The 24,280-nt window shown below is 32.9% G+C and overlaps 5 protein-coding genes across 7 annotated transcripts; 3 read left to right on the forward strand and 2 right to left on the reverse strand.

The window, feature by feature from the left end:
* The first annotated feature begins 479 nt into the window (after nucleotides 1-479).
* pall (F-box protein pallbearer) lies at nucleotides 480-3,052 on the forward strand. Its single transcript, XM_018515087.1, has 3 exons — nucleotides 480-674; nucleotides 771-1,019; nucleotides 2,160-3,052. Exons 1-3 carry the CDS (start codon nucleotides 480-482, stop codon nucleotides 2,934-2,936), a joined length of 1,221 nt encoding a protein of 406 aa, XP_018370589.1. The 3' UTR covers nucleotides 2,937-3,052.
* A 1,164-nt stretch (nucleotides 3,053-4,216) lies between these two features.
* On the reverse strand, nucleotides 4,217-7,553 carry LOC108766035 (protein MAATS1). Its single transcript, XM_018515053.1, has 9 exons — nucleotides 7,186-7,553; nucleotides 6,578-6,861; nucleotides 6,279-6,451; nucleotides 5,810-6,158; nucleotides 5,403-5,731; nucleotides 5,087-5,293; nucleotides 4,729-5,024; nucleotides 4,424-4,640; nucleotides 4,217-4,331 (listed from the first exon to the last, which is right to left on the reverse strand). The coding sequence occupies exons 1-9, from the start codon at nucleotides 7,206-7,208 to the stop codon at nucleotides 4,227-4,229; spliced, it is 1,983 nt and encodes a 660-aa protein (XP_018370555.1). The 5' UTR covers nucleotides 7,209-7,553; the 3' UTR covers nucleotides 4,217-4,226.
* Nucleotides 7,554-8,465: 912 nt separating this feature from the next.
* Nucleotides 8,466-12,631, reverse strand: LOC108766182 (uncharacterized). Of its 2 annotated transcripts, XM_018515334.1 has the most exons (4): nucleotides 12,420-12,631; nucleotides 11,778-12,299; nucleotides 10,886-11,475; nucleotides 8,466-10,664 (listed from the first exon to the last, which is right to left on the reverse strand). In XM_018515334.1, the coding sequence occupies exons 2-4, from the start codon at nucleotides 12,286-12,288 to the stop codon at nucleotides 8,508-8,510; spliced, it is 3,258 nt and encodes a 1,085-aa protein (XP_018370836.1). In that variant the 5' UTR covers nucleotides 12,289-12,299; nucleotides 12,420-12,631; the 3' UTR covers nucleotides 8,466-8,507. The 2 variants fall into 2 exon arrangements, with proteins under 2 accessions (XP_018370836.1, XP_018370837.1); XM_018515335.1 differs by lacking the exon at nucleotides 12,420-12,631 and having other exon boundaries at nucleotides 11,778-12,321.
* Nucleotides 12,632-13,915: 1,284 nt separating this feature from the next.
* On the forward strand, nucleotides 13,916-16,591 carry LOC108766065 (thioredoxin-related transmembrane protein 1). The gene is made up of 5 exons (XM_018515109.1): nucleotides 13,916-14,201; nucleotides 14,928-15,089; nucleotides 15,258-15,432; nucleotides 15,543-15,644; nucleotides 15,730-16,591. Exons 1-5 carry the CDS (start codon nucleotides 14,044-14,046, stop codon nucleotides 16,036-16,038), a joined length of 906 nt encoding a protein of 301 aa, XP_018370611.1. The 5' UTR covers nucleotides 13,916-14,043; the 3' UTR covers nucleotides 16,039-16,591.
* A 5,100-nt stretch (nucleotides 16,592-21,691) lies between these two features.
* LOC108766070 (thioredoxin domain-containing protein 9) lies at nucleotides 21,692-24,043 on the forward strand. Of its 2 annotated transcripts, none has more exons than XM_018515117.1 (4): nucleotides 21,692-21,745; nucleotides 22,756-22,936; nucleotides 23,362-23,563; nucleotides 23,655-24,043. In XM_018515117.1, exons 2-4 carry the CDS (start codon nucleotides 22,760-22,762, stop codon nucleotides 23,921-23,923), a joined length of 648 nt encoding a protein of 215 aa, XP_018370619.1. In that variant the 5' UTR covers nucleotides 21,692-21,745; nucleotides 22,756-22,759; the 3' UTR covers nucleotides 23,924-24,043. The 2 variants fall into 2 exon arrangements, with proteins under 2 accessions (XP_018370619.1, XP_018370618.1); XM_018515116.1 differs by having other exon boundaries at nucleotides 21,732-21,808; nucleotides 23,655-24,039.
* Nucleotides 24,044-24,280: the final 237 nt, after the last annotated feature.

Genomic DNA, 24,280 nt, shown 5'->3' on the forward strand with positions numbered 1-24,280 from the left:
TTTCTTATGCCTCATGTGTTATGCGTTATGCAAGAGTCTGTGCTCCCCGCTATAACCTGGGGCGCGATCCGTAACTACAGGTTTGTTCGCGTCGCATGCTCCAACATACATTCGTATGTACTTGACCGGACAAAACCTCCGGTTGTAAAAATTATTATTTTAAATCGTTTGTATTTCGTATGAAGAGTTTTGAAGTGCAAATAAATGCTATGCTGTAAATAAAGGAGCGTTGAACAAACAATTCCAAAAATTGACCAATCAAAAAATGCTTCGAAATATTTAGCCAATCAAGTGAGCCACAGCCAGAGTCAGCGTTGCTTTGCTCATAGTTGGACAGTGTTGAACTTTGAGCGAAGCTTCGCTGCATGAAATTGCACCTTAATACTTTCACTACGATCTGAACTTTGGTGCAACACCCCGGTGCATGGGTGCAGTTGATCGTGTCGATTGGTATTAATTACGGTCACGGCCTGGATTTCATGATGAAGAAAGTACATTTCGCGTCGTCCTTGGAATGGGAAGGAACAGGTGACATGATTGACGAACGTTTATATAATTCTACCGCGCAACAAACAAACGATTACGCGCAATTGCAACTGATAAATCTTCCCGATGTTTGCTTGGAGGCGATTTTGTCTAACCTCTCCTACGATGAAATTTCTAAATATAGGATCGTAAGTTCGCTCTTTAATATCCACGAGGAGGATTCTTTTTCACTTCCTCATATGTATACTTTGCGAAGCATAGGTTCCACAATGTGTTTTTTTTAGGTTTGCAGACAGTTTGATCGGATCTGTAAGAAGCTGCTCAACCGTGGCTTCAATCTCATGGAGAAGTATCATGCACAATGCCTCCGCACGGTCAAAAGCAAGCTCCCGAGAAGGGAGTCCGAGCGACGGAGTCATCCTCTCGCGCGTCATTGCGATATCTTGACGGCAATAGAAACGAGAATCTCTATGCTATCCATGACTTTTATCAAATATGTTGATCTGAACGTTTGTTGCTTTATACCAGGAAAGGTAAAGGGCTATATACAATCAAAGAAATAAGGAACAGAAAACAGGGAAAAAAGTTTCAACTTATTAGAAACTACATATTCCATAGTACATAATTTCTGATAAATTGAAATTCTTATTCTCTATTCTCCCTATTTCTTCAATTATAGGTAATGCCTAATAAATTTTTGCCTCATAAAAAATTGATTTCTATATCATTACTTGATGTATAAATATTTGTTACGTTTAAACTCCTATTCTCTTAACTTAATGTTATTACATTGTTATTGTTTAGATTTTACACATGGTAAAAAACTATAGCAATGATAATAAGTCTGTTTTTTTTATTTATATACTAGATTGTTCTAAAATTTTCTTTCTTGCTTTCTCCAAATATCAGACATATCTATTTCATTTTGAGTTCTAAAAAGATTTGTTTACATTGTGTGCTCCAACATGTTCCAACATGCTCCTACTATGGGTGTTTTCCAATTGCTTAACACCAACACACAAGAATGCACAAAATGTAACATTGTGCATGATTTAATTGGAACAGAATGTGTATGCTGTGCACGGTTGAGATCCGTTTTGGATAGAGTTAGATTAAATGTAGCTTTTTCCACCTGTATTAAACAAAAAAAAGTAAAAATGCTGGTCACTTAATGTCTTCCAATCTAATTTATAGCCGCCGGAGTTAGTAACATGTAATTGTCATTAGAAAACAAGCTTACACCGCCCTTGACTGAGTACAGATGAGTAGTGTTATGTCGACGATAACAGACAAATGGAACACAACTTGTGTCGTCGTGTGCACGAAAGTGTCTAGGAATATTGCAATTGAAACTCTATAATTCCTCTTTCTAACAAATGTGTTGGAATATATAAGATTTTATGGTAACAACACGTTGAAGCATATTCGAGCATGCAATGTGAACAAACCTAAAGTATACTTTAATAGTATACTTTAACCTAAAGTATAAATAATTCAGCCACAGAAAACAGATCTTATGTAAGGGCACCAATAACTATTCATTAAGAGTTATGGAATAAGGACCTTATAATACTTCTCATATATTCCAAGAGACAAACTCTTATTCATGTTGTACTCATTCAACTTACAAATATAATATTATTGAATAATAAGTATGTTGCATTATGTTTTAGGTAATCGATGAAATTTTCCGTGTTCTTCGATTGATTCGAGAGACAAAAACACCACCTAGAGCACACGAGATACTTCAGGAACTGCGGGATATAAGCAGTATGGCCATGGAGCATTTTGATGAGAAGATCCTGCCAGATCTGAAGCACAACATTTGCACGTCCATGGTTGGTACTGTAAATTCATATGATTTACCTGGTGGCGTCATGATCTCCCATGGTAGGAACATAAATAACTCCACACTGCCGCATTGCAACAATCATAATATAACCTGCTCCGAGAAGCTTAATCAAACTTTTAAGAAGATTAATGATCGTACGAAAAAGAACAAAATGTTCTTTTTGTCTATGAGAAATGAAATCACTAGAATGAGACTCAGGATACAGAGACAAGAGTATCTGATGCGACAGCAAACTTTAAAGCTACATAAGCAGGCAAAAAAGATACATGATCAAGACACACTGTTAGCCGAGGTGCGAAAGCATCTCGAGGAATGGGAGCAGAAAATGGTAGATTTGACTACCGAAGTGAGTCGTGCACGGGAAGGAACTCAGAATCCCGATTCGTTAGAAAATCGCAAACGGAAAACACATATTATCAACACCGATGCCGAGCCACTTCAGCAGACGAACGAATTGCAAGCCAAGAAACGCAAGCTCATAGTAGAAAGAAAAACGTCAAGCGACGCGAAAGATGTAAAGTTCAAACAATTTATGTCGAATTTACTTTCGAAGTCTACATTAGATGATTATCTCATTGATTCATCATGCCCGCGCTAATTTGACCCATTTTACAATAATAGTTCAAGTGTGAAGGTTTTTGCAGAATTATTATACTCTTTATAAAATGCATTTTGTAACTGTTGTGGCGAAATAGATATAATGATTACGACATATACTCGATACACTTAAATTTTAACTTGTTAAAAGTTATTTTCAAGTAATACTTGTAAGAAAGTTTAAGCATTAATTTTTATAAAATTGCTTCTTGTCCAGTTATAGGAAACAATATATAAACTAATGTTTTTTTGTTGAGTTTATTAGTGCTTTACTTAAGATTCCTGTGTATCTAGGATATGTATATATATATCGAGCATTCCATGTTAAGTGATTTCCTTTATCATCAGGAAGGATACTTTTTATTTTGACGTAATAGGATGGCTCTTCACACATGGAATGTTTAATATATAGATATTTTGTTAATATATACGTATATATGTATATATATGTATATATATATATGTGTATTAACAAAACATATTTTTAAAAAAATGTCTTTTCAGATAAATGCCAATGTAAAATTGATTAAAAATATAATTTTATTGTGCATTTATTAAGAAATTGAAAAAGAATAAAGACAATAAACTATGTTATAATAACATATTAATGTACATTTTATTAAAATAATATTTTAATAAAATGCATATCAATATACAATTTCATTAAAATACTATTTTAATAAAATGTCAAAATATTGTTTTAATAACATTAAATAACTTTAATCTTAATTATAGTGTTACAACTTCTTTAACATGTGTATAATTGATTTCATTATACTTATATATATACATACATATATATATATATATGTAAAGTTATATATAATCATTGACATATATAAAAGACTGTATTCATATTAAACATTGATCAGAATATGATTTGGCTTGACATTTTATCACCAATTACATAATTCACTATTTTATAGACATCTAAAGTGAAGGATATATTTTTCGGAATGTACATAAACTAAAACAATTTAGTTGTTATTAATTTACTGATATAACGACACATCACACAATCGATCAATATTGAAAAATATGATAAATTTAATATAGCATTTAGACATGCAATTATAATGTTACATAATTGATCGAACTACAATGTTAATATATTTTTTATGTTTATTTGTATAGCATAGATATTAGATTATATTTGGAAATTTAATACACAAATTCTATCACTTTCAGTAATATTATTATAATAATTAATTTTTATTACAAAAAAAAAACATAAAATAGTCTTCAGATAAAAAAGTAGCTTTTAATATTATTGAGCTTCCATTAAATCTCTTTATGAGTCTATTTTTGGATCTATTTCTGAATCTGCTCGCTTTTTATCTTCCGTATCTGTTTTAGGAATTGGAATTTCTATTTCTTCTGCCTCGGTATCTTCTTTCTGGAAAAGATAATGGATATTTTTATAAAAGAACACGGTACAGATGAATCATCAATCTTTATCATTTCTTCAGTTATGCATATGGTTTGTACATTTTTATTTTGTACAGGAACTTCTTGATTCACAACTTCCGATGGTTCAGTAGGCGGTAACTCTAAAATTTTCTCGTAAAGTGATATGTATGCATTCCTCATATAACTTTGCTGCTGATCGCGAATCTTTTTTCTCATATTATACTTTTCCACCTCCGGTAAAACAAAATTGTAAATCATATCCGCTACCAATTCTTCATCTGCTAACTTATTAGCGCTGCGAAAATATTATTGTGTTTTACACATTCTTTTGATGAAATAATTTGTTTACATTTATTAGTTATCAATGCTCAATCATATCTTACTTTTCTGCGGCATGTTTCGTTACAGCATCCACTTTATCGCACATTTCTAAAATATGTTCTTTAGCCGTCTTATCGGATATCCAATCGATTTCTTCTCTCACAATATCTTCCAAGTACGCTTCCACAGAGTCTTGATGTACTTTCATGATTTGCTTGAACATTTCATCAAATTCTCGTCGTCGGTTATGTTCTGCTTGTCGCCTGCCAGCTTCGGCGGCTTCTCTCGTACATCTTTCTCTTTCGGCAAGCAAGGCAAAGGCGTGAGCTCTACGTTCATCCTCTAATCTCACCAACTCCTGTAGACAATACAGGAGATAATCGAGTGAACTGTTTCGCGGTAATAGATTACAAAACTTACCTTGCTGAGAAAATCTAATGTGCCACAAATTGTCTTCCCTTCTAAGGAATCAAGAATCTCGCACAAACGATTTTCCTGCATTGATTGCTCTTGTAATTGTTGCAAATTAATCATATGTGTCTTTTCATCGTAATCTTCGTGTTCAAACACTTGAGTCGATTGTAATTCCTTGATTAGCTCTCTACATCTATCGCGTCCTTTGTACATCTGTAGCATAATAAATATAAAATATCTTTCTCGTATTATACAACTCTATAGGATCTTGTTTTCTGTGTCTATTTTAAAAGTACAATGAATGATCGGATTTGTAATTTACCAGACACTGTATCGCTCTGCCTTTAACAAGCTTCTGAATAAAGGTAGCAGATTCTTCTCGTTGTTTCTGTTTATTGTCCCATGTACCTGATCTGCGCGGTGTGATAAGCAAAACTGGCTGTTCGTGATTACGCCTTACTAATCTTGGACCTTCGTCTACAGATTTAACTTTCATTCGAATGGCTTTCAAATCGGAATGAAGCTGCTTTAGTTTTTCCTCCGTCCATCTGGTTTCTCGTATGCAGATGTCTATCGGTTTAGGTTTATGTTTAATTACTTTTGGTTCTTCGATAGTGGGTAGCCAACTAAGTATTGCATCTTCTTCTTCTTCTAAATAATAATTGCGATGAATTGAATAGCAGCAATTGCGTATCAATTACAATTAAATAAAATTAAATATATACTCACGCTCAATATGATATTCACTTGGGAGTTGCTTCGGTAAAATTTCGTGCCGCCTCTGGGGATGTTCACCGAAACGCATTTGCGGTGCATACAGGTCAGACTTGGGATCGATATGCCGTTCAATTATATCGGGTTTGCGAGATTGATGTTCGTTGTGATGTTTCTTATGTAATTTTCGCAGATCTCGTTTAAGATTATATCTGATAGCCTTAATTTTATTGTCTCGATATTTGCTTAGTTTGCTCTCGAGTCTACTGAAACGACCCTGTACTTTTTTCTCGTATTTTGATTCTCGACTTTGTAGAAAATTCCTCATTAGGTCCAGACGTAAATCCATTATGAATTGAATCTCCTAAAATTATAATTAAAGAAGGAAGCAACGTAGGTATTACATTAGGTAATTAGATTGAGTTTTATTATACTTATTTATTATATAATTAAAGAAAGAATAAATATATATATATATAAAAGCCGTTATTATCGAATTTCGTATTTTTATGTTGGATGGTGTATCCATCGGCGGTAGAATGGCTTCCCAAGCTCTTTTTATCCGCATCCTATTGATAACGTGTACCTCATGGACACCTGCAGGTAGTCCATGCTCCCAAGTTAGATGAGCTAATGTCAATACTTCAGGATTATGACCTAAATGAAAATTAGTATATTATAAAATTCTTGCTTCGGCATTTCCAGCTTTGTTTTTTTCCGCTTGATTGACTTATATGTATTCTATGAATCTGAGATACAGTATGACTGCAACATAATTGTTACCTGGAACAATTTTGCATGGTGGCTCCCAAGGTTCAGTTTGTGCCTCGCTTTCTCTATAATCCGTCTGCGTTTCTGCATTTTTGTACGGTTTTGATTTAGAGAATGCAGTGTAACATTGTCTCTGTGTATTTTGTAGAATTTCATACAGAGTCTTGCGCTCCAAACAATATGATGAGACATCTGCGGTCTGTACTTTTGATGTTACAAAGGGTACCATAGATTTTCGAAAATGCTTGTGCATATCTCCGTTAATAGATCCGATCGTCTTATCTTGTATAGCCATTCTATAAAGCCACAGAGTTTAAAGTTTCTTAACTTGATTGACATCTCTGATAGAAAAGTAATATTTTGAATGTACAAGACTTGATTAAATAAGAGAATATTCTTAGAATAAGAACAATAAGCAAAGATTTACCCAAAATTTAAAAAGTAATTGCATAATTTGTATTTTACTAAAAAATCATCTCTATAATCTTGAAACTTCTTGTTATCTACAGTTTCGGAATATTCACATGCTCGTTAGAAAAAATAAATGTTAGTAAATTTAAGAAGAATTGTATGTACATATTCAAGTCTTACAAAAGTATACTCTATTGATAAACACTTACAAATAGATTGGTTTTCCGAACATTTGACAATCTAAAATGATTGTTACTGCTGCACACAGTATAAGTATAATCCGCTAATGCATCATTAAAAAATTGTTAATTATCAACTAACCGTTAAACTTATGTGATATATGTATCTTACGACGTTTCATGCTTCTTTCCGCTATAATTTGCATTGTACTTAATTGCAGCTTATTATATGCTGCATTTAAACCGTTTGGCTTATCCTATTCTTGCAAAAACTATAAGAATAAAGTATCTGTCACGCATAAAAGTAACAATCAAATGATGTAAGAAGCAGTAAGAAGACTTCTAATAAACCGATATTGATCAAACCATGGATCAAGTATGCCATAGCAACGAAAATATACAGGAAGAATTAATATACAGAAAGTTGATCAATTAATACATATTTTATATTCTTTGAATACTTGTATTACACTTAACAGTGATTAAATGTTTACATTTATATTATCCTACAAACGTAATTAATGAATTTTCAGAAAAAGCAATAGCATTTAGAAACTTTATGTAATCAAATTATTTTTTTCCTGTTCTTTAAATTAATAGAAAATGCATGTAAGAAGGCATATAAATCGATAGCACCAGAATATATCTTTGTTAGTCACATAGAATATTTGTATCTGCTGATACAATCAATATACATCAGATTATATAGCTATGTAACATTTGATTATCAATATGTGATAACATTGTATATAAGTATATAATAGGCGTTTTCCAATGAATTGAAATATTAATCATATATACACATATATATGTATATATATATATATATATATATATATACACAAGATTTCATTTCTATGCAATCGTAAGTCATGATAAATTTTGTAATATATTTGTATACACACATAAAAAAACTGTTGTCTCCTTTGGCACACACATACAGTTACTTCTTTATTCATAACTGCATTTTAAAAAAAACTTAATTATCAATAAGTAATTAACAGATACTTATGTGATTACAGCAATTCTCTTAAAAATTAACTGATAAAAGTTTTAAATGCGAGAGCAACAATATTCTTATATATACAAATACGCATATAATATATTTGCATCCTTTCTATTTCGCGAAGAAAACTGCATATAAATATTAATATAAATTACTTTATATAACAATATTGATTAGAATTACGATTGTTATTGTATACTTTTACAAATAGCGCACGTGACTATTTGATAATTTTTTAATTGTGTTAATCGTTAACGACTCCATCAGAGAACGTTACAATTTTTACAATAAAAGTTTCCTCAATAATTTATATAATTCGACAAGATATATAATTCGACAAGTTTCTTCAAATATTTAATTTATGTAATGACTTAAAATAGCCATTTCCAGAAGATCCTAAATATTCTGGCCAGCTCTGATGTATTGAAATATTTTTGCATGTTTGATTAGGTAGCATATCCTCCGGACATACGCATTCTAGTTTCATCCTGTATATTGTCATTTGACCAAACGCAATTTTGGTATTTTCCCTATCCATTGCCTCTTGATATAATCTGTAATTAATGCCTCGCTCGGATAAACATTCACTGATGATGTCGTCATCTTTTTTGTACTCAAGTTTATTCTCTAATAATGCTTTCTTCTTGTCAATGCACTCCACATCTGCTCGAGATAAGATCAGAGACACTTCAGACGACGGTAACCAGAACGTAGGAAACACTAAATCTATCGATGTCCTTCCTTTGGATTCGATAATAGAAGGTAGCAGAATACCAGTTGGTGCCTGCTTCTGAATGCCATTGATATCGTTCGACTGATTGTCATTAATTTCCGAGTTTCGCTTTGTTCTTCGTTTCTGTCGTATTTTAATAACTCTATCAGTTGACGACAATGTCAGTAATTGCTTTTTATTAATCTTGCCTTTACTTTGATTTTTTAGTGACTCCCGTTTAAATACTTTTTCTATACTAGCATCATCATCCGCGTCTTGGACAATACTAGGGAAACTATGCTTATAAATGTGTCTTCGCTGAGGTACGTCTACGACTTTCTTAGTAGTGGAAGTTGCAGCTGGATGACCAGTGATTATTTGATTTTGAGTAACGTTTGATGCTTCAGTACGTGTGTCCTCTGGCAATTCCGTATTCATATTTGTGCTCTTTATTTCTATTAATTCGCTCGTCTTTGATACATTCTGTATTGTAGTACTCTTTATATTTGATTTATTGTTTGACATAATTAATGGTAACTCTTCTTGAAATTGTGAAGTTGACGTCATTGATATATTCATTATATCATCAGCTTCATTCATTGAGTCATTCTTTTTGTTGATTTCTTCCATTTTTCTCTTTTTTTCTGTGATAATTTCCTCATCCAGTCGTAAATTGTGTCGCGTCGATTCAGGTGTTGAATTAATTTCTTTATGAGAAATATTTATCGAATATATATCTTTAACCACAGGGACGACACTTCTCTGTTCTCGCACTTCACCTTGCGAATAATCTACACTCTGCCCGTCTTCATTGTTACCGTTATCATTTTCGTATATACTATCATACTCTTTATCCGGCTGTACATCATCCTCCATCCATTTGTTATCCTGTTTCCATGTTTGATCTACGTTCAAATTCTCTACAGTGTCTTCGGGATTATGTTTCTTATGGCTCTTGAATTCGTCAAAGTTCTCATATACCGCGTCCGAATCGTATTTGCCAATCTCGAGTAGACTATCTTTGTGTTTGAAGATGCTATCTTTCCGATGGTTTTTATGAACTTTTGGCGATCTCTCGGAAACGAGCGGTATGTTTGAATAAGTATCCGTGACCTTTAATCGCGAATGGGACTTCAGATTCTTCTCCTCTTCTTTTCGTAGGTCGACTGAATTATTGAACTCTACTGATTTCCAGTCCTCCGAGAAGTATAACGACAATCCAGGCGGGCCGACATGTTGACTCAAAGCTAGTAATCTCATAGTAAGCGTCGAATTAAATCTCAGGGAGCAGAGATCGGTGCGAGTTTGCGACATGAAACTCTGATCTTTTAAGAACTGATATTTTTCCTTGATTCCCTCGTAATTTAAACAGTCAGTGGACCAATGCAAAAACCAATCGTTGCCAAATCCATCGACAGTGACCGATAATCCAGACATTTGCCCACTTAAGCTATCCTCCATTGGTTTCTCGAGCAAAGCCTGCCCATTACGACCATCTATAACTGTAGCTACAGTGTAATAGTATGTGGACAAGCCAGTACCTATCTGATGCTTCACCATAAAGTCTGGTATATCATCGTCGTTATAATAACCGGGAATGGGAATGCTAATTATTTCAGAATTGGGAACCGTGTAATTCCAGATAGGCTCAAACGTAGTTCCATTGTATGCTATAATCGTAGAATTGAACATAGCAGCGACAATATCTTCAATTCCATCCGATGTAATATCGATTAAAATTGGTGGCAACAGTGCATTTTTGCCTGTGTTATGATTGAGCTTTTGTAATTGCTGCAACAAAAGTATTCAAAGTAACAATTAACGCGATAATCTTATCATATTAATAAAAGAAAATCTAATAGGCCTTCTACAATAAGCCATTAGTCACAAATCAGAAGTCAGAAGTTAAAAATTGACGATTGTGATTGGTCAATTTTTAGCTTCTGACTTCTGATTTATGACTAATGGCTTGTTTTAGAAGGCTCATAACAGATCTTGTTATGACTACATACCAAATCACCGTAAAATATATTAGCTTGGGACACTATATATAATCCTCCGGAATCTTGTTGACTGGTTGTAGCTAGAACGAATATATTTTCTCCATCAGGGTGCACTATAATTTGTGGTGCTACGAACAATTGCTCTGTATCTGGTAAATTCATATTGCGTATGACACTGCCACTTTTACCCGATATTACGAGTACATTACTTGCTTGAATATTGTCTGATTGTACAACATGTGATGCTATTACATCGGCAATACCATCGCTGTCCATATCAGCTATAAATCTTGCATCATAAACATCCGAAATGATTTGCAGCTCAGAAATTAGATCTTGAAGTGGTATCTCCCATATATTGGAACCATCATGGCCATCAATAGCTTGTAGTATTCCACCACGTCCAGATATGATACAATCCTTAACTTTGTCATTCGTCAAGTCTGCATCACAATCAACAGAAAGTATGGAATGGGCAGTCCAATGTGTCCAGATAGATTCACCCGTTTTACCATTCAGTGCTAGTACACCGCCTAGACACGGCGTTTGATTCCCAAAATATATAGTACAGATATATTCTGTATCCATCATATCCAGACCTGAATTTATAAATCAATAATCTTTACAGTGACTGATTAAATGAATAATCTAATCAGATAAAAACATTAATAATTCACCTTAGATTGTAAAGAAACATCATGTAAATGTCAAACCAAAATCTGTAAAAGAAGCAAATAAAATAAAAGTAGCCAATTACAAATCATAATGCAACATAGTATATAACACAGGAAATTATAAATTAAAATATATATGAAAAGAAAGTAAAATAAAATTAATCACAATAAAATAATAATCACAAAAAACATTCATTTATTTGAATTAAACATAATACTTTTTATACCTGTACTAAATCCCACAATAATATCTTCAATTCCATCAGAGTTAACATCATTACTCCTAAGAGGTGCCTCAGGTGTTAACTTTGGAAATGATCTGGCCCATAAAACACTGGACGAAAGTGAGGTACATGGAATTATCTCTGATTCATTTACAGGATTTTTTAGATCGTGTGACATCCAGCTTTTCAATATAGTTAATGGCATTGGGAATATATTTGCAGTAAATATACAAACTACAATTAAGCCTAACAGCACAATCAATGCTGTAGTTCCACAGCATACTGGCACGAGAAGCATGTTGTATGGGATCTTATGGTTCTCCAAGTTGCAAGGCTTTTTGCATTTTCTACGAGGTGCCATGAGAGGCTGTTTAACTCCGCCATCGTCGTCTAATTTCAATCCACCGTTTCTCCCATCCCTAATAAATACTTCATCATCGATGTCGGTGAGATCATCGTCGTCGAGGTTGTCTCTCACTGCCAGTTTCGGTAAAGTCGGATATACCGCTGACATGTTGTCAACACCTGCAAAAATACACTCAGAAAGTTAAACGAGAATTGTATATCTGTGAATTTGGATTACGAATCGAGCAATGGGTTAAAATATCAGCAAAATTTTACGAAACTAGAAACATATGTACATACCCGAGGATACGTTATTCTTCCTTAAAATTCTTTAACGCACGCAAAATTTCAACTTTTCCTGATTCTCGCACTGTACACTCACCAGGCTCACTTACGCTTTCAAAGAGACGTCATATGTTACTGCGACGCCTATCGCGATGTAAAAAATGTATACAAATAAAACATACTTGCACGTACACATCAACACAATATTTACGCAGAAAGAAGCTCGAAAAGCCTCAAAGCGGCCATCTCAGCATTCCCGGCTTTTTTCGTGGTGCCATCGAAACCATAGGTCTGTTCTCTGTAGCTGAACTAGTGTACACTTTTAGAACAAGTGAGATAGAAATACGTTTGATATTTATTTAAAGCAGGAAAGAGAGTTCTAGAGCCGTCTAGTGCAGGAACAGAAAACAGACCACATAGGCATAAGAGGTCTGTTCACGTTCAATGAAATCCCTAAATATTTTTGCACTTAAAATGAGATAGATATATATTTGGCTTTGAAAAGAGAGAAAGCGAAGATGCCAAGTGCAAAAAGTGCAAGCAACGCGAACAGACCTAAGGTAACAGACCCAAAGACAAAAAGACTGTATATTTAAGACAGTCTTAAATATAAAAATCGACTATGAATACCAGCCTTTTACTACAATTGGTTTAGGCACAGTTTCACAATTCGCGGTTAACTTTTAACCAAGGTTTAACTGAGTCCCAGTTTCACAACTGGCGGTTAAGCCCGGATCCTCATACAGGCAACAGGGCTTTGACACCGAACGCTGATTGGTAAAAAACGGACGATGGAGGTAAATTTTACCCCCACAACCGGCTTTTCACCAATTAGCGCTCGGTGTTAAAGCGCTGTTGCCCGTATGAGGATCCGGGCTGATAGATGCACAGTAGGAAAGTGCATATTCGGACATATTTGATTGGCTATTTCCAGTATTGCTACCGCCATTATGCGTATTGTTTCACCTTATATATTTCCACCATGGCCTGAGGCCTGTTCTTTTTGACTGAACTTTTGCACCAGTTCATCTTCCTTCATTTTCTCTCCAGGAGGAAAGAAGAGGAAGAAAGATGAACTGGTGCAAAAGTTCAGCCAAAAAGAACAGGCCTCTGTATGAGGATCCGGGCTAACTCTTAACCGAGATTCAACTTATTCAGTATCTCTTTTCAATTCTAGAACTGGAAAAAGATGAGAAATACGTTGAATCTCGGTTAAGAGTTAACCGTGAGTTGTGAAACTGGGCCTTATTTCTCATTTTTTTTCAATTTTAGAATTGGAAAGTGATAATGAATAAGTTGACCTCAGTTAAGAGTTAACCATGAGTTGTAAAACTGGGCCTTATAAAGCTTGGATATCGACGAGTGAAAACTCTGCTTTTTTTTTACGTGCCAACATAAAGCAGAGTTCTTATTGGATATCGCTCGTCGCTCATCGCGTCCAGTATACACTGTGCAGTAGCCAGTAGGCATTAAGCATTTCATATTTTATTTGCTCGGTCAGCGCCATCAGCATCAGTGGTGGTCAGCGGTTGGCGTCGTATACGATAGTATAGTGTGGTCAAGTGTGGTTGAATTGAGTGTGGTACGGTGCCGGTGACGGGTTAGTGTTGGTTAAAGTCGACGGTGAGACGTCGCCAGAATGGGTCCCGTATTTTATGTTATCTACGTCGCATTGTTGTCCACGTACGCGAGCGCGAGCACAGACACGAATACGCGACGGACGAAGGGCAGCCTGGTGGAACAACTGAACGAAGATAATTGGAATCTTATGCTTACTGGAGAGTGGATGATTGAGTTGTAAGTGCGACCGTGCACGTCGACATCGTTGTGGTTGATGCCGTGTCAAAAAGTGCCTGAATTTGTTTGTCCTTGACGATTGTCGTTAATTCTCTGGAGCTGGCGCCAATATTTGTAACACTTACTGTGATACTGGTTCTGTAAGACTTAAATTCATGTTGATTAAAAGACTTAAATAATTTCAAGGATTCAAAATGATATAACTTGTATAAAAAAAGAATAAATTTTAAATTTATTTTAACAAAAATAATCGAAATTTGCAAGTGTAACATGAAGAAAATTAAATTGTTTGACGTTTTTGTGTAAAATAGCAATTGCTACAATAATAGAGACAAAAATTAATAGCTAATGGTAAATTCAAATGTAATGTATTTTTTGTATTTTAACGTACTTTACAGAAAAAGCTGAATTATTTTTACTCATCAAAATCTTTGTTATTTAAACAATCACTGCATGGGTTTAATAGATCCACTGTCAGCTCTAAAGGAATATAATTGAATGAATTCAATAGATAATAGAAATATTCTTGTGAAAAGAATACGTGAAATACAAAGTCGTATAGTTAGATTTACTCTTATTAATATATATTAATATATATTAATGTATTTTGTAGTTAATAGCATTGTCTGAAAGCTTATACATTTAAACTAAGTTTTACAATTATATATATAAATCTGAAAAATAATAATATCTATAATGTTTAGAATTTAATATATTATTTATTAGTTATGCACCATGGTGTCCAGCTTGTAAAGCACTTGAACCAGTCTGGGAGGATCTTGCATCATCCAAAAAGGATTTAAATATCAATGTTGGAAAGATAGACGTAACAGATTCTCCAGGTCTTAGTGGCAGATTTTTGGTTACAGCTTTGCCTACCATATATCAGTAAGTATACAATTATACTAATAATTTATTTTGCTATAGATGTACATATATGGCAAAATTATGTTAATACCAAATATATATTAACATAATTATTTTTTAATATTTTGCAAATTAATTTGTATTAAATTTTATAATTATGTATCTTAGAATTAATTTTTTATTTCCTAGTGTAAACAATGGGATATTTAGGCAGTATAAGAGACCAAGAGATATATCATCATTGATCGAATTTGTATCTGAAAAAACATGGACGAAAGTGGATCCAATATCTAGTTGGAAAAATCCAACTTCATTCCACATGTCATTTTTAAGTCAATTTTTTAAGTTATCCCAAATGTTACGTGTAAGTTACACATATGCGCACGCGCGCGCGCGCGCACACATGCACACACACACAAAATAATATTACATCTATTGTAAAAATTTCAATGGAACATTACTGTTTTCACTCAGAATATCCACAATCAACTTTTGGAAGATGTTGGACTACCTGTGTGGGGTAGTTACTTGATTTTTGCTGCTGCAACAGTTGTTTTAGGCACAATATTAGGACTGGTAGGAGTGATATATTTTATCTTATGTGATCATAAAATTTATGTATCTAACAAACAGATGATATTAACTGTATTTGTGATTGTAGCTTGTTGTGTGTTTGATTGACTTCTTTTTCCCACAAAAACCGGCACAGCAACAAGGCAAGAAGAAACAAACTGGTGCAACAGACAGTGCTATTCAAGAGAAAAATTCAGACGAGGATGAAATTGCAGAAAACATTGGGGATGATTTAATAGATGAAGAAGAATCTGAAACAGAGGAGCCTGAAACGAAAGAATCTGAAGCAAAGGAATCTGAGATGAATGAAGTAGAAACGAGTGAGAAAGATAAAGACAGTAAAGCTGATACCAGTAGTCCTAATATTCGCAAGCGTAAGCCACGCAAGGCTGACTAGAGATATTAATTCGTTTGATGTAAATATTCAGCAAACATAAATTAATTGTGACTAGCCCTTGGTGGTATTCTCCCAAAGTCATTCCTGTGCATTGAAATGCGTCAATGCAACATACTATTGTTATTTCACATCTCAAAATATGGATAAGTGATATAGATTATCCAAGGGAACGATTCATAGATGTTTGCCGTCTCTTGTATGTTTAAAAATTCCAGTGAATGAAAATTTCAAAATATCATTGCCTATAAAAATTTTCTTATCTATAATACATTTTGGAAATGCAAATGTATACTTCAGATATTATTCAGTAAAATTTTAGGATCTTGCAAGTGTTCCTGCTGTCAAATGTTCTCAGGGCTTAATAGTTTCGTTGAAGCAATGAGAATATATAAATATGTTGGAAGGACCTTTTCAAGATCATGACAAATGCGTTTCAGATATTTTAACAAGTTTATTATACAGTAGTTGAAAATTTTTGAAATGGCAAAAAATGTTTGATCATGATATATTTACTTTTTGCATACATTTTCTATAAAACGTTTGAGACTGCAGAGTAAAGGCTTATAAATCTAAATACTTGTATGAACATTTTTTTCTTTAGAGAAGAATAAGTTTAAAAAATATTTAATATTTTTCAAATATTTATGTTTCATATAGTGATGAAAGAAAGAAAAAAATATTGAAGTCATAAGTGTAATAATATCATAAATGTAAGTATCTAATTTTTAGGAATTAGGAAAAGGAACTATAATAGCATTTATAGTTCTTTTACCTTCTCTAAGGTTACACGTTACAAGACCATTTATAAATCTATTTATTAATTACAGTTGATTTATAAAAATATTACAAATTTCTACTTACAATTCCTTTTCTTCGATTATGTTTAAAAAAAATATTTCAAAGTAGCAAAGAATGAATTAAAAACTACTTAAGAATAATTATTACTTTTATAAGGCTTATATATGCACACATTTTTCAAGTTTAAATATACATTGTACTTCGCAATTAAAGTCATTTAACATATAATCACGCATTCATTTATATAAGAGGAAAATCATAGGTCTTTTCATAAAAAAGCTGATAATCTAATTAAAATATTAATATAATATATTAATAGCTGATGTTTATTGTTATCAGACGTTAGGGATTGTCATTGCGTTGTTTCTTGGTGCATTTGGGGAGACATTGTTAACACTATTTGTATCATTCTATTCTTGTTTTATATCTAAACTAGGGCTCAGACAAAAGATTCGAACATGTTGAATGTTCGATCTATTCGAATAGTTCGAAGTTGAAAAAAATGAGCATCTAATTCGAATATTTCGGACAATTCAAACAGTTCGAACTTAAATAGTGATCAGGGTACCTATCATGAAATATGTCGGAATGGATTCCGATCGGAATTATTCCGTTTTCCCTAGAAAACACAATAGGCATCTAGGGAATAATTGAATATTTCCGATCGGAATCGATTCCGACTTGTTCTATGATAAGTATCCAGTATGAAATGTCAATTCGTTATGTCTGAAATTTGGACGGTCCGGACAGTAAACAAATATAGTATGCCTTGGAAACAAAAGAGCAGTTTTTCACGCGAGACTTGAATATACAAACATTACAAAAATGTCAAAAAGAAAAAGTCACGTGTGGGAATATTAAATTGTGCACAAACCGACGTAAAGATTTACTTGTACAATTAGCATATTAGTTTATTAGAAATAATTTTTTTCGTTTTTACTACACTCAAACGTCTTTTTTACATAAAAAAAAAATTTTCGATTTTTTCAACCCGTCACATTAGGAAAGTTATTACACATGTGTAATAATTTCACAATATATATAACTGAATGTGCATATTAAATTTAAATAAAATTCCTATATTTATTGATATCGTCCTACAGATATCCTGAGCCATCCTGGACATATTCAGGTTGATCACGACTTGTGATGTTTAAGTTCGAAATGTAATAAATTCGAACTTTCAGCTCGAAAGTGGGTTAAAATAGTTCAAACATACATTCAGTCCGAACTATTTAACGTTCAAACTTGAGATTCGAACTGTTCGAACTGTCAAATCGTCTAATATTTCCGAGCACTAATCTAAACTATGAAGATAGAATGACACAAATAGCGCTAATAGTGTTTCCTCAAACGCATTCTCCGATAGCTTTTAGTCATTATTATGACTAAATTTATAGTCTTTACTATAACCACACAAGTTAGTAGGATCCACAGATCTTAATTTGCCCTTACTCATTACCAATTGTTTGTCACCGAGTGTTCCATAAATACGGTAACAAAGCTTAAGAGTAGATTCCTGAAATCATTTTAAGACGAAAATCTTAATACCAAAATATTGAGGCCATAATAGTTTTTTAACTATAAGCATTTAGCGAATCATATCGTCTAAAATTCACGCGTTCAGATGTAGTTGATATTTTGCATTGTATTACACTAACGACACCCAAACTGACAAACTTTAAGTGATTCGCTAACTTTATATATTTAGTCTGATATCACATAAAAACAATAAAATTAAATCCGATGAACTCGCAATTTTTAATTCTGTTAATTTTATTATATAACTGATTAACCAAACTATTATAACAAACTCAATGATAAATGAGTATTGGAGTATAATGAGAAAAATGTGTGATGAAAAACGAAGACAGAAGGAAGATTTGAAGTAAAAAAGATAACGCATTAGATAACAATATAGAACTCGTTAGCTATAGAAAAAATGACCCTTGATCCTAGTATTATTAACTTTTGAATTTAGAACTGGTAATTTTATATTGTTTTAATACGGCTAATGAAGATTTTCGTCTCAAAATGATCTTGGGAATTTATCCTTAAGTGTTATTACGATCTTTACGAGACACCCACAACGGAATATCTTATATACTGATTTTTCTGTACGAATCTAGTGTTGTTTTTTCTCTATCCTAATAAATTATAAAAATTTCCATTATGATCTATGAAATTTATGATTTAGCATAGAAAGTGAGTAGCATTACTTTTTGTAATAAAACTTGAATTGCATTTTTATAAAGGCCTACTTTAGCTTGCTACGTTCAAGCTTGACTTAACTAACATTTATGTAGTATGAAAAAAGATCTTTAATTAGAAAGAACATATAACTATCTCTAAAGAGTTTCTTTCATTTCATTACAAGTGCGCGCACGCGCGCGCGCGCACACACACACACACACACACACACACAACTTTACTTGGAATATGAATAAATGCGAAGCCTTCATCCTTAAATGAGTACGATTATTGAATATTGCTTACATTTTCATTTTCTGTGTATATATTTGTACATGATTTTTATTTGAACAGTGAATTTTTGTTTTTATTATGCTTTATAACAATGTCTTCCTCATATCATTTTTAATATATATCCGATTAAAATTTCCTCAATAACAATGTCACTTATACATATAATATAAAACTTTTGTTATTTAATACCATCTTATATTATTATAATATCGAACTTTTATTACTTTGCTGTTCTAGATTCAAGTCGAATTTTCTGCTTTACTAAATATATTTATATTTAGGTTTTTAATTATTCATCTTCTGATAAATAGGATAAATGTCATCAATTATTAATATCAAGAAACAATCAATGTAAAACTAAAAATAAAATCACTGTAATATTTACTGCCTGATAGTATTAATAAATACAATTTAAATTAATGATTCTTTTTTAAATATCCATCTTGGTCCTATTTATATCAAAATATGTGATCGTGATTGCTAGTAATTATATATTTATAAATATATATATACATATTTATTTATATATTTATTAAATAAATAAAAAAGAGCCAAATATATGTTTGAGTTTATCAACATCTTGTGTATACCCAAGTAACATAACTAAGTCACGATCGTCACGATAACATCAAAATAACGTCAAAACGATATCATTTTGATGTTTTCGTGACTTGTTGTGTCACTTGGGTAATATTTTTCTTCATAAAATGAAAAAAATTGAATTCTTTTATTTCCGTGAAAAGAAAATTTTCATAATAAATATTAAATATTTGAGCGCCCGCATGATTAGTGCGTTTTCAAAAATCATTGAAAAAAGATGGAAGTCTTCGGATTTCTGTATCCTAGTCAATTAACAGACTTAAAAAGACTTTGTATGTATACTCGTGGAGAGCAATCATGTGACATTATCCTTTATCCGGAAATGTGAAAAGTGAAAAGTTTCACGCAATTGCAATTCATTTGTAAGTAGCGGTTGGCTGTTACATATGGCGGATTTCGGCAATCAATCAAAAGTTTCCTGCGTACGAACATATTTGTTATTTTCATCATGGCACCAGGGTATCAACATGAAACTTTATCCCTAGGATAAAAAGTGAAAAGTGAAAAATGTCTCCATTAACTTCAATGGTTAAAATTTTCACTTTTCACTTTCCATCCTAGGGATAAAGTTTTATGATTGATACTCAGGAGAAACCTCTGGAGCTTATGCTGGATTCACACTGCATCCGATTGCGTCGTACGACACTCTTCAACCAATCAGAAAACAGAATTCCGATAATACGAAGCAAAATCCATCGGAATCCTGTTTTCTGATTGGTTGAAGAGTGTCGTACGACGCAATCGGATGCAGTGTGAATCCAGCATTAGAACATATATAAATGGAAGGGGAATAGGGCGCTGCATGGTGAAACAAGGTGTACCATTTCCATGGTTGCGCAGTAGCCACCAATGGGAAAACGCAAAACACGAATGAACGAAAGAACACGATTTCGGGTCAAATATCTCATTGGTTTCCCCACCCCAGATTATTCCCTCCATTCACAGCCAGGATGCGCAATGGTACACCTTGTTTATTCCACCATGGGGCGCTTGATCGTGAAGCCCACATCTATGAGAGAGAGAAAGGTAGAAGGGATAAATGTTCGCAATGCGCATGCGCAGCACCGTCATTTGTGTGAATTGTGCAGTTGGAGTGTTTCTTAAGTTGGAAACACAATAGACACAGGCAACAGGGAATAACGAGCCGTCCAATCAGAGCTCTGGGATATAATATCGAACTTATGCCCCAAAGCTCTGATTGGACGGCTCGTTATTCCCTGTTGCCTGTGCCTATTGTCTGTGTCTATTGTGTTTCCAGCTTAAACCAACTGTCTTACTACCTTTCTCTCTCGCCATCGACGAGATATTATTAAAGACCATCAACCCTGGGCAAATTTTCGGCGATATAAAAAGGGACCAAAGGGCCCGGAGGTAATTCAAGAACGCTGACATTACCGACAATTGATATAAATTTGCTATTATTAATATAAATATTTGGCTCATGCATTATTAAAAATTCATGATTTTTTATTACATAAATGTCCCATAAATAAATATTCAAAGCTATAATATCCTATATATTGCAGAAAAATTACAATTTTTTCTCTGCAGTTATTATCTCTGTTGATAATCAAACTTTGACGATAACACTGAAATCACAATTTTAAAGAAAAATCGAGTATTATTAAGTTCTAAATGCATAAATACGTCTACTAAACTAATAAACCATAAAATTAGTACAATATTATCAGTTTTTAATGCTTAATTACTTCAATATTCACAAAGACGCGAACTCCCGTTAAGGATGTCGGTCTTTAATAGTATCCAATAGTATCTCGTCGGTGCTAAATGCGTCACGCTTTCAGTAGTGACATTTCTATATATGGTTAAGAAGTGCCTTGAATCTTGAATTGTAAAATAGCAAGTTCGAGTCAAGTTATCACCGAAGGTAGTTATCCAACCGATCTCGCTCAGCTGCTCCAATTTTCATGAAATTATGCTCGTTTAAAGAATTTGATTTTTTATCAAATCTTTTTTTACATGTGGTTTTGCCCACCGAAGCAAGATATTAGTTGTAGAAGTTTACCGCTATTGAGGTTACAAAACCTGTCATATCATAATTGACAATAATCTCGCTTCGCGAGGTAGAGCCACATTTTTTCTGCCAGATTCATTCGTTTCGTACAAAAACGCGTCAAATGAATATAATTTCATTACAATTAGAACTAAAAGAAGTTCTGGATAAATATCTTTTAATCATATTTAGTTGTATTTATTGTTAATATATTTATTTATATTTATAATGTTAATACAGGGTGTTTGATAATTGTTCTGACGGAGTTCGTGGACATGTAGATCGGAATAAACTGAGACGGAAAATCCTCTACCATTTTGCAATTTTCGTAATAATTAACAAGATATTAATTGCTAAAAATTGCCAAAAATTGGTCTTCTCAATAATTTTTTACTCAAATACTATCAACTTTACAGAAAAACTGCAAGAGATGAAAATTGTTTATTTCTCATAGAACTCTCATAAAACTTCTCATAGAACAAATTTTTTCAGAATTTTTTATCAACTTTTTAGTAGTGCATTTTCTCCTGTTTATCAACATAAGAAAATACGGTGTTAAAAAATTCTGGACTTTCCATCTCAGTTTAGTCCGCTCTACATGTCCACGAACTCTGTCAGAACAATTATAAGACAGCCTGTATATTAATTTGATATTTAATATTATCGACCATATTATATATATATATATATATATATAGAGAGAGAGAGAGAGAGAGAGAGAGCTTTTTCGCGTTGTAATTTTTTGTATCTCATTTATGACATTTCGATAAGAAAACAATAAACACAGAAGGTATTTACAAGCCATTTTTCCAAATTGACAGCAATATGGAAGCTGTACTTCAACAGAAAGTCATAGAAGTTGCCAATCATGTTGAGCAGCAGTTGGATGCAGAATTAGAAAAGTTAGACACTTTGGATATCAATGATTATGAAAAAATACGTGCACATAGACTGAATGAGCTCAAACGAATGCAAAAACAGAAGCAGGATTGGCTAGTTTCGGTAACGTGACTTGACATGTTTATTTGTTTCAAAATATTTAATACTAGAATTCTTAAATATTGTATATTAAGAATATGTATATAAATTTATGTCAAATTGTATAATTTATACAAAATAATATACAGGGTGTCTCAGAAATAAGGTCGGAGCCGCATTGGGGGCGTAGAATGAGTCAAGGGGAACAAAAAAGTCTGATACCATTTTGAGATTATTTGCTAATATTTGGCGAGTCCTATAGGACCGCTCCCAATGCGACTCCGACCTATGTGGCGGTCCTATAGGATTCACCAAATATTAGCGAATATCTCAAAATGGTATCAGACTTTTTTGTTCCCCTTGACTTATTCTACGCCCCCAATGCGGCTCCGATCTTATTTCTGAGACACCCTGTATAACAAAATATGTATAACTTTATATTGTTACAGGGTCATGGAGAATATGCCGAGTTATATGACGAGAAAGAATTCTTCGAAGTATCTAAAAAGTCAGAGAATATAGTTTGTTTATTTTATAAAGATGATTCTCCACGATGTAAAATAGTGGATCATCATTTCAAGATTCTTGCGAAGAAACACATTGAAGCAAGATTTTGCAAACTAAATGTTGAAAGATGTCCCTTTTTGACTGGTATTATTGAAACATCTTTCTGTTATTGTTAGCAATATAGCAATATGAAGTGTATTTAACTCTGTTAGTAATATATATTTATGCATTACAGAACGGTTACGTATTAGAATTATACCTACAATTGCGCTAATTGTGAATGGCAAAACCAAGGATTATATCGTAGGCTTTACTGAATTAGGAAACTGTGATGATTTTTCTACAGAAACATTGCAGTGCCGTCTTGCACAATCTGGTGTGATCAATTACGATGATGATCTGGAATCAGCAGAAACTGGCAAGAAGCCATTTATATTTAGACCTTCAAAACCCAAGACCATCAAGGGACGCAACTCGGATGACTCTGATGATGAATGCATCTAGATATAAAAGATTTATGTATATTTATTTGAAATATCTAAAAAATATAACTTTGATGTGGACTTTCGAAATTAAAAACAATAGGAATCAGACAAAGCAAATAAAAGTACAGCGTGGCGTAATTTATTATTAGCAATGCGCAAATAATATAAAAACTTTTATAAATTTATTTTAATATCATCTATGTTAATTGAACTTTTCAACTCTTTTTGAAGTTTCTTTGAAGTAAATTTTGATGTAACAATGAATACACGAATTCTATAATTGATCGGTGTGTGAGGCCTTCGAAGAGAATCGAAATGTTCATTTAATTATTTTAATGGATGACATGAAAATAATTCAGTAAAAGTTTTTATATTA

This window comes from Trachymyrmex cornetzi, unplaced genomic scaffold (assembly GCF_001594075.2).
Source record: "Trachymyrmex cornetzi isolate Tcor2-1 unplaced genomic scaffold, Tcor1.1 scaffold57, whole genome shotgun sequence".
Taxonomy (NCBI): Eukaryota; Metazoa; Arthropoda; class Insecta; order Hymenoptera; family Formicidae; genus Trachymyrmex; species Trachymyrmex cornetzi.